Below are 9571 nucleotides of genomic sequence, written 5' to 3' on the forward strand. Positions count from 1 at the left end.
ATAGAGCTTAGAGGGGAAAGAACTTTACTAACCAATATTAATCTAAACAATTACGATACAAATTCACCAGATAAAATGTATTTTTCATCAACTCTATATTTTACTTTGTCACACAAACTATATATATTTTTGTCACAAAGTATATATAATAGATTTATTTAGTAATGATTTTCAAAATTCAATTGTGAAATATTTCTTAGAAGTTATTGAAATATTAAAACATCTTGTGGTTTTATAGAAATTAAAGAGTAAAACTGGAAGTTTTAAAATCTGGCAATTTGCTCTGATAGGAAAATTGCCTTCATTACATTATTACACACACACACACACAAAAAGCCAGTGTTTCCTAATCACTCTTTTTTTTTTTTTTTTTTTTTGAGACAGAGTCTCGCTCTGTCGCCCAGGCTGGAGTGCAGTGGCGCAATCTCGGCTCACTGCAACTTCCGCCTCCCGGGTTCACGCCATTCTCCTGCCTCAGCCTCTCCGAGTAGCTGGGACTACAGGCACCCGCCACCACGCCCGGCTAATTTTTTGTATTTTTAGTAGAGACGGGGTTTCACCGTGGTCTCGATCTCCTGACCTCGTGATCCGCCTGCCTCGGCCTCCCAAAGTGCTGGGATTACAAGCGTGAGCCACCGCGCCCGGCCAATCACTTTTTTTTTAAGAGATGGGTCTTGCTATGTTGTCCAGACTGGATTCAAACTCCTAGGCTCAAGTGATCCTCTCATTTCAGCCTCCTGCATAATCGATTTCCTTCATAACACCTAAAATGTGAGGCAAAGAGAAGATCCTAACAGGTTTTTTTCTTACAAAAAATTTTAGGGCAGCCAAAGAAAATGAAAGGAAGGAAATGCAGAAAGGGAAATATCTGTTTATCTAATCACTAACCCCAAAGCCAGGAGCTGATCTATTTGTTTCAAAAACAGCTACTACTTCAGACTCTGGCCTTCTTAGCTCAGTCCTGGAAATAACCTAATTTTTTAGTTCTTTGAACTAGTGATGTCAGGTCAGAGTACCAGAAATAGGTACAAAGCCTCCTGATTCACCCTTATTTATAACCCCCAGATAAAATCTTGCACAAGAGAACTATTTGCCTCACCTTAGATAAGCATATGTGCTCTTAAACTACTATGAATCTTAAATTGATGCAATAATTTTGAGACTGCCACTTAATAGTTATAACTTTTTTTTTTTTTCTTGAGATGGAGCCTTGCTCTGTTGCTCAGGCTGGAGTGCAGTGGCATGCTCTAGGCTCACTGCAACCTCTGCCTCCGAGACTCAAAGGATCCTCCCACCTCAGCCTCTCAAGTAGCTGGGACTACAGATGCACCACTACACTCGGCTAATTTTTTTGTATTTTTGGTAGAGATGGGTTTTCGCATGTTGCCCAGGCTGGTCTCAAACTCCTGAGTTCAAGCAATCTGCCTGCCTCAACCTCCCAGAGTGCTGGGATTACAGACATGAGCCACCACAGCCGGCCCCTAATATCTTTACACAGAAATTAGTCTTTTATGAGAAATTTTTGGTTGAATGCAATTACAAACTAAGGGAAACTTCCATAAACGTCTACATTAAATATGGAGCAAAATTTAAGCCTGTTTCCTATAATTTTCTGTATCTGTCCTTTTAAAAAGTATGATTTAAGTTAAAGCTGGCACTAGAAAGTATTTCACTTGGGCATGACTGAACTTTGTATCATTTCTGGCTTTCAAAAACAATTCAGGCTGTATTTCCCTTACACAGCAACTTTTTATCGTTCATTTTCAATGCCTGGGTAATTTGAAAGCCAAACAGTTTATTGCACAGGGAATGCATTGTCATAAACTGGGTTTTATTTCAAACTCAATTATACAATGTAGCAATAGTAAATATTAAAATGTAATGCTAACTCAAAACTTGTAGAATGCCTTCACTGAATTTTGGTATAAAGAGTAAACAAAACTTATTCTGCAAAAGGATTAGGAATCTTTTTATGCAAAAATGAGTATTTTATTTTGTCAGCACTAAAAGAAAAAAAAAAACAAAACCACTGTATTTCTACATTGAGGTGAAAACGATGTTTAAACTTTCTTATTAATCAAATACATTCCAAAAGAAAGTGTGTTCTATGAAGGTTCCAAAACACACTCAAAACACAATAGTACAGGAATCTAATACTGAAAATGACTGTTCTGACAGGGTGTTTAACAAACATAACTTTTTAATTATTAAACCCGTGAAGCAATCCCTTCCTAATAAGTGTGTCAAGAGAGTGAAACTGGGTTTGTTCCATTAATACCCTAACAATTTCATCGTAATACTTTTTACTGCTATGACAGTTTTAAATAAATTTTGCTGTACTTAAAATAGGTTTTGAAAGTGGAAAAGTGTACAAAGTTTCAGATAAAAAGAATAGATGCAATTTAAATAAAATTTCCCCTCTTCTCTCAATCAACAATAATCAGTTTTAGCAGATACAGATTGAGCTTTAAAACCCTATCCCTAAAATGAAACCTTCAGTTTTAAATCTTAATCAGATATAACTGGAAAAGATCACTATGTATTTGGACACCTTTTACAAGATTTTGTTTTTGTATTAAAGCAGAAACCAGTTCCTAAACTCTTTTATTCAACTGTATGTCCTGTTTGGACAAATATCAAAAATAGAAGACTGTCACTTTTGCTTTTGTAATTGTGATTTTCACTGCAGTCTTCTATAACTTTTACAGAGTTCATGGTCCCTAATATCTCCCCACCCTCCATTTTTTCTAGGTGGGGAAATGGCTACCATAGTAAACTTCTCACTGATAGTTAGAGTTTCTGGAAACATGTATTGTTTGTTATTATTTAAGAGTGACTCAATTTGGGCACTCTGAGTGGATGGTCTACAGGTTTTCTTGTGATGCATACCACAGTCTCCAGCATGAAAAATCCTAGGAACTTGAGGAACCAGCACTTTCCAGAATTTTGGAAGACAAGATACAGTCAAGTATTGAAGAGTCCAGTCCCAGTTATAATCATCGTAAGTACAGAAAGTGTCTGTGCACTCGATCAGCTTCTGATAGGCATTCCGGGTCAAGGCTAGACCCATATTGTGCTCTGTGGATTTCCAAGTTTTCACATCTACCTTGTCAGCCATGCCATAGAAACTGCGACTGGCAGTATAGGTCCCCAGGGAGAGAACATCACATTCAGGGCACTCTTGCTGCTTCAGTTTCCACATCTTTTTGAAGACATGGTAAAAGTCTGGGGCTAAGTAGTGATCCTCTTCTAGGAAAAGTATAAGGCCAGCATAATCTCGAAGAATTTTTACTCTTTCCCACACAAAATGCAGCTTCCACCACCAGTGATGTTTGGTCTGGGAGAATTTGGCCTCTCTATAATGGCCGAAGGAGTCGGGATACTCAGCATTGATGCACCCCAATTTCAAAGCGGCATTCTTCGGCAGGTCTCTGGGACAATCTCTAGGGTCACTGCCTGGAAACTCGTTAGGGTACAACTGAATGCTGAAAGGAAAGAACACCTGCAGAACCGGACAGAAATTCACCCCGGCGATCAGCTGATTGATCTCGGTCGACCAGAAGTCATGGCTAAAGATGACGAGGACGTTGTCAATTCCTTGGGCTTTTCGAAGTGAGTACAGCAGCAGTCTGAGGTATTCGGGCCGGTTATGCACCTGGACCACCAGCACCAGCTCCCGGGGGGCCCAGGTGCCAGCCTTATCTACATTCCTCAGCGTCTGATCAAAGTTCAGCTGGTACACCAGGGACCGGTACCGCAGCGTCAGGTTGTCCGCCTCGGGCTGGGGGGCCGCCGGGACCAGGGGAGCCGCCGACTCGTTGGAGACCCTGCGGATGCCCACAGCCACAGAGGGGTGGTCCCCGCCACGGCCGCCGGCACCCCGCGCGGGTTCGGCGTCCAGCAACGGCGGGGCAAGGGCCTCGTTCTTCCTTTGTCGCCCATTGCTGCTCCAGAGGACGAAGCCGCAGGCGGCCACCACAAGCGTCAGGATTAGCACCTTCCGTTTGTAGATGCGGAACCTCATGGTCTCCAGGGCCAGGAGCGCGGGCGGGCGGGCGGCCGGGCGGGCGGGCGCGGAAAGGAGTAGCTGCTTCTGCACGGAAGGGGCGGGCGGGCGGCGGCCGTCGCCTTGGCCTGTCACGGTCGGAACTGGCCCCCGCGGCTGCCCTCGCTAACTCATCCCGGGCCCCGGGGGTCCTGGGGCCCGAGACCTCTCAGCTACCCCGCGCCGCCTGCGCTCCACACATCCTCGCCTGGCAGCTACAGCTCGAGCATCAGCGCCGCCGCTAGGAGCCGCGGCTCGGCTACATCTCCGTCCTCTCCTCCAGCACCACAGGTCCCGGAAGAAGCCCAGCCGCGGTCCCACCGCACCCTAGCTTCGTTACCTGCGCCTCCAGCGGCCCTGCGTCCTCTGCGCTCTCATCGTTACAGAGGACAGGACCGAGCGAAGCGGCCTCCCCCGACTCCGACGGGGACCGTTATGACAACCCGCAACTAGCCCGCGGCACACCGCGGCCCTCCGGCCCACACCCCTCCGGCCCGCCCCTTAGACCGTTGGTTGGTGCTTTCCAGACGCAACTGAAGGCGCCTGGCCGCCGTGGCCGGCTGCCTATTGGTTCGCAGTACTGTCGCTCAGGTGTAGTTCCCACTTCCGCCTCTTTCTTCCCTTTCCTGTTAGGCTAGAGCTTCGAAAGGCGAGGGTGTTGTACGCCGTTTCTCGGTAAGCTAAGAACGAGGCTGTAGCGGTTCCAATAGGAGCCTCCCTTGCTCAGAATCCTGGGTAGGACTAGGCCTTCTTAGGAAAGGGAAGGCGAGACCCACGGCCCTTGCTGGCCTTAGTTCGAGAGCAGGCTTCTCCCTTCAGGAAAAGGTCTCAGGCATGGCGGCTGTAGGATCGCGAGGCGCGCCGGCTTGCTAAGGACACGTCAGCCCTGGAGGCTGCTGGCGGGTGACTGTGCTTCGGCGGGTAAAAGTGATACCACGCTGATGTGGTTCTCGGAGAAGGAACGGGGCGGGTCGTAACCGTAGCTACAACGTCGCGCACTGCCCCAGCCATTCTCTAGAGCTGGAAAATGGAGGAGGATGTGTGGGGGGAAGGGAGTCAAAGAAACTCTGGTCCTTAACTTTCTTTTCTGCGGAAGAAAATTAGATGAACCGCGCTTTTCTTTTGGGGCAGTCACAATAAATTAAACCCATTTCGTACAGAAAACTGACTGTATTGGGCCTCCTAAAGCTGCTGCTGTCGGTTTTCTTGAGTCTTGTTCTATATGAGAAAAGAAAAATGGCTCGGAGCATTGTGAGTTATTTGAGATGTGCAAAATTTGCTGGGCCCAGAGAGACAGCGGTATGGGACTTTAGACGCCTCCCCCACTTAATGCCTGGCATTTTATTCCTGACTAGCTGCTTCACCCATTCTGTCCGCGTTCCTGGAATTTGTCATAAAAAGTGATGTATAGCCAATCAATCGCGTGTGTTATTTTAATGTAAATTCTTGGTAAACAAAAAAACCTTGCAATGCGATTCAGGGATTTTGAATCTGTTTTGGTTGCAACTCAAATTGGCCCAAATAAACAACTTACATGATTTTGCCTCAAGACGGAATTTCGTTCTTGTTGCCCAGGCTGGAGTGCAATGGTGCGATCTCGGCTCACGGCAACCTCCGCCGCCCAAGCGATTCTCCTTACAGGTATGCACCACCACACCAGGCTAATTTTGTATTTTTAGTAGAGACGGGGTTTCTCCATGTTGGTCAGGCTGGTCTCGAACTCCCGACCTCAGGTGATCCGCCCTTCTCGGCCTCCCAAAGTGGTGGGATTACAAGCATGAGCCACCGTGCCCGGCCTTGCCTCAGTTCTTTAGGTCGACAAATTAGTCTTCCAGTAATTTAAACGAAGTGTTTCAAAAAGGTATGTACTTGTATGTGCGTTTATTCATGTGGAAAATGAGTACGTGGTGGATTTTTATATTACTCATTTATGTATACGGTTTTCCTGTACATGTTTGTTTAGCACTTTCACTTTTCGGAATGTTTAATGTCTGCTATCTTATTTTAAATATTTTACTACAGTTTTCATCATATAGACAAAACAGCCCTGTGCAGAAATGGTCAACGTACCTAAAACCCGAAGAACATTCTGTAAGAAGTGTGGCAAGCATCAGCCTCACAAAGTGACACAGTATAAGAAGGGCAAGGATTCTTTGTATGCCCAGGGAAGGAGGCGCTATGATCGGAAGCAGAGTGGCTATGGTGGGCAGACAAAGCCAATTTTCCGGAAGAAGGCTAAGACCACAAAGAAGATTGTGCTAAGGCTGGAATGTGTTGAGCCTAACTGCAGATCCAAGAGAATGCTGGCCATTAAGAGATGCAAGCATTTTGAACTGGGAGGAGATAAGAAGAGAAAGGGCCAAGTGATCCAGTTCTAAACTTTGGGATATTTTTCTTCTAATTTTGAAGAGAAAATGGTGAAGCCATAGAAAAATTACCTGAGGGAAAATAAATACAGTGATATTCTTACACAGACCTTTTGTGGTTTTTACTTATAAATAGGATTCCATGTTTAGTGTAGTCCCACCTCAAAGTTTACTAACAAGTTTATATATATATATGAAGGGAAAATACTACTTTACTACTTTTTGTTTTCTGGTCAATTTCAAATGTTGAATGAATTCATAAACATTGAGCAGCTTAGAAGGATCTTTAAGATTTTGCAAGAGAAGAAACAAGATATGCTAGGCTTGTGTATAGCAGGCTGGGTTGGGCAAAGGATGGAAGTTGGGGGATAGTAAGAGCTAACTGCAAATATTCTGCCTAGTAGGGGCCACTAGCCAGGTAATGTGTTTCCTGTTACACTAGTCAGATTTAGTACTCAACAGCCACATGTGGCTAGTTTATTGGACAACACAGATGTAAAACATTTCCACTGCAGAAAGTTCTTTTGGACAGTACTGTTACAGACTGTGGCCTTGAATATAAAAGGATAGTTCAAAATTGACTTCAAACTAAAGTTCTCAATCTAGTGAAAGTCCAAGATGGTATCAACTTTGTTTTTTGAACCTCTTAGAACACTCTGGGAGGTACTCAAAATTTTTTTTTTTTTTTGAGACAATCTGTCACTGTCACCCACACTGGAGTGCAGTGGCACATTCATGGCTTACTGTGGCCTCTCAGGCTCTATAGGTCCTGCCTTCGCCTTGGAGTAGTTGGGCACCACTATGCCTGGTGAATTTGCCTGGCGAATTTTTTCTTTTTTTTTTTTTTTAAAAAAAGATGGGGTCTCACTATGTTGGCCTAGGTTGGTCTCAACTCCTGGGCTCAAGCAATTCTCCCATCTCAGCCTCCCAAAGTGTTGGGATTACAGCGTGCTACTGTGCTTGGCCAGAACCTCTTGACAGTTGGGAAGGTTTAGGATTTATGACTGAAAACAAAAAGGTTGAAATTCACAATGAAAAAAAGTTGAGCCTTGTAATTATGAAAGGCAAGAAAAGTTCAGTATCAAATGAAAAACTGGGAAAAGGTAGGAGTTATAAGAGGACAAATTCTGCCTTTTGTATATGAATTTAAGTTGACTAAGATACATGGGAATGACTGAATAGAGCAACGCAAAGGGCTAGGGTGTGTAGGAGTAACAGATGGTTTGCACATAATCCCAATAACTATTATAGCTGCATTTGATTGTAAAAAAAATGTAAAAGTCATGTATACAAGTTTATTTTTAAATAATCACCATCACTTTTTCCTTTTTTTGGAGACAGTGTTCTTGCTCTGTTGCCCAGACTGGAGTGCAGTGGCATACTCACAGCTCACTGCAGCTTTGGCCTCCTAGGCTCAAGCTATCCTCTCACCTCAGCCTTCCTGGTAGCTGGGACTACAGGCATGCAGCACTATGCTTGGCTAATTTTTGTATTTTTTATAGAGACGGAGTTTTGCCTTGTGTCTCAGGCTGGTCTCAAATTCCTGGGCTCAAAGGTTATCTACCCATTTCAGCCTAAAGTGTTGGGATTACAGGCCTGAGCCACCTCACCTGGCCTACCATCGCTTTTTTGGGGGGGTGGGGGGGGGACAGAGTCTCACTCTGTCGCGCAGGCTGGAGTGCAGTGGTGCGATCTCGGCTCACTGCAACCTCTGCCTCCGAGTTCAAGCAATTCTCCTGCCTCAGCCTCCTGAGTAGCTGGGATTACAGGTGCGCACCACCACGCCCGGCTAATTTTTATTTTTATTTTTAGTAGAGACGGTTTCACCACATGTTGGTCAGGCTGGTCTCAAACTCCTGACCTCAGGTGATCCGCCCGCCTCGGCCCCTACCATCACTTTTTAAAGAATGTTTTAATGCAGCTATTTTGTAATATTTATGGACAATCCCTCACCAACCTACGAGTTTAGAAAATCCTAAAATTTTACTTATGGAATTCGTGGTTTTAAAGACCGAAAGTGAATTAACTAGAATACAGTAGCCTGGGCTTAAAATCTCATTTGGGTTCATGGTACTTCTCTCATAGGGTGATTTTTAAAGATTAAATGCTGCTTATAAAACACCTGGAATGGCTGGGAGCAGTGGGTCATGCCTGTAATCCCAGCAGTTTGTGAGGCTGAGGTGGGCGGATCACTTGAGGTCAGGAGTTCGAAATCAGCCTAACCAACATGGTGAGACACTGTCTCCACTATACAAAAATCAGATGGCCAGGCGTGGTGGCTCATGCCTGTAATCCCAGCACTTTGGGAGGCTGAGGAGGGCGGATCACGAAGTCAGGAGTTTGAGACCGGCCTGGTCAACATAATGAAACCTTGTCTCTACTAAAAATACAAAAATTAGCCAGGCGTGGTGGCACATGCCTATAATCCCAGCTACTAGGGAGGCTGACACAGGAGAATCACTTGAACTCGGGAGGCAGAGCGGAGGTTGCAGTGAGCCGAGACCACGCCATTGCACTCCAGCCTGGGTGACAGAGCAAGACTCCATCTCAAAAAACAAAAAAAACTGCATCTACTCAGGAGTATCTGAATTTCCAAAAAAGAAAAAAAAAATGACCCAAATAAACATTTTAGGAAAACAAAGGCAGTAATTATTTTGTAAGAAATAATCTTACAGAGACCCTGCTAACAAGCCCAAAACAGCAATTACATTAACACTGGAGAGGGCTTTTCTCCAGTAACTTTTATTCTTTCCTTTGTTCACAAAAACCAGGCTGAGGTTATTGCAATGTTCTGGTGGAGAGGCTGACTTGAGGTAGGTCAGTGGGAATGAACAGAATGAAAAAGTTAATACTGGTTCTATTTTCCATGAGTTTTTCAAGTTGGTTATTTTTCCATTATGCCCTAGTTCACGTCATCTTTTTTTGAGACAGGGTCTCCATCTGTCACCCAAGATGGTGTGCAGTGGCATGATCTTGGCTCACTGCAATCTCCCAGGCTCAAGTGATCCTCCCACTTCAGCCTCCAGAGTAGCCAGGACTACAGGCATAGACCACAATGCTAAGTTTTGCATTTTTTGTAGAGATAGGATTTTGTCTTCGTGCCCAGGCTGGTCTTGAACTCCTGGGCTCGAGCAATATGCCCGCCTCGACTTCTTGAAGT

At 44.7% G+C, this 9571-nt stretch overlaps 2 protein-coding genes across 3 annotated transcripts; one reads left to right on the plus strand and one right to left on the minus strand.

The window, feature by feature from the left end:
- Positions 1 to 1810: 1810 nt before the first annotated feature.
- Positions 1811 to 4503, minus strand: MGAT2 (alpha-1,6-mannosyl-glycoprotein 2-beta-N-acetylglucosaminyltransferase). Its single transcript, XM_032134843.2, has one exon. It carries the CDS (start codon positions 4022 to 4024, stop codon positions 2681 to 2683), a length of 1344 nt encoding a protein of 447 aa, XP_031990734.1. The 5' UTR covers positions 4025 to 4503; the 3' UTR covers positions 1811 to 2680.
- An 81-nt stretch (positions 4504 to 4584) lies between these two features.
- On the plus strand, positions 4585 to 6518 carry RPL36AL (ribosomal protein L36a like). Of its 2 annotated transcripts, none has more exons than XM_032134844.2 (2): positions 4585 to 4720; positions 6068 to 6518. In XM_032134844.2, the coding sequence occupies exon 2, from the start codon at positions 6103 to 6105 to the stop codon at positions 6421 to 6423; it is 321 nt and encodes a 106-aa protein (XP_031990735.1). In that variant the 5' UTR covers positions 4585 to 4720; positions 6068 to 6102; the 3' UTR covers positions 6424 to 6518. The 2 variants fall into 2 exon arrangements, with proteins under 2 accessions (XP_031990735.1, XP_031990738.1); XM_032134847.2 differs by lacking the exon at positions 4585 to 4720 and adding an exon at positions 5643 to 5686.
- The last annotated feature ends 3053 nt before the right edge of the window (positions 6519 to 9571 follow it).

The sequence above is a fragment of the Hylobates moloch genome, unplaced genomic scaffold (assembly GCF_009828535.3).
Source record: "Hylobates moloch isolate HMO894 unplaced genomic scaffold, HMol_V3 SCAFFOLD_16, whole genome shotgun sequence".
In the NCBI taxonomy this organism is placed as follows: Eukaryota; Metazoa; Chordata; class Mammalia; order Primates; family Hylobatidae; genus Hylobates; species Hylobates moloch.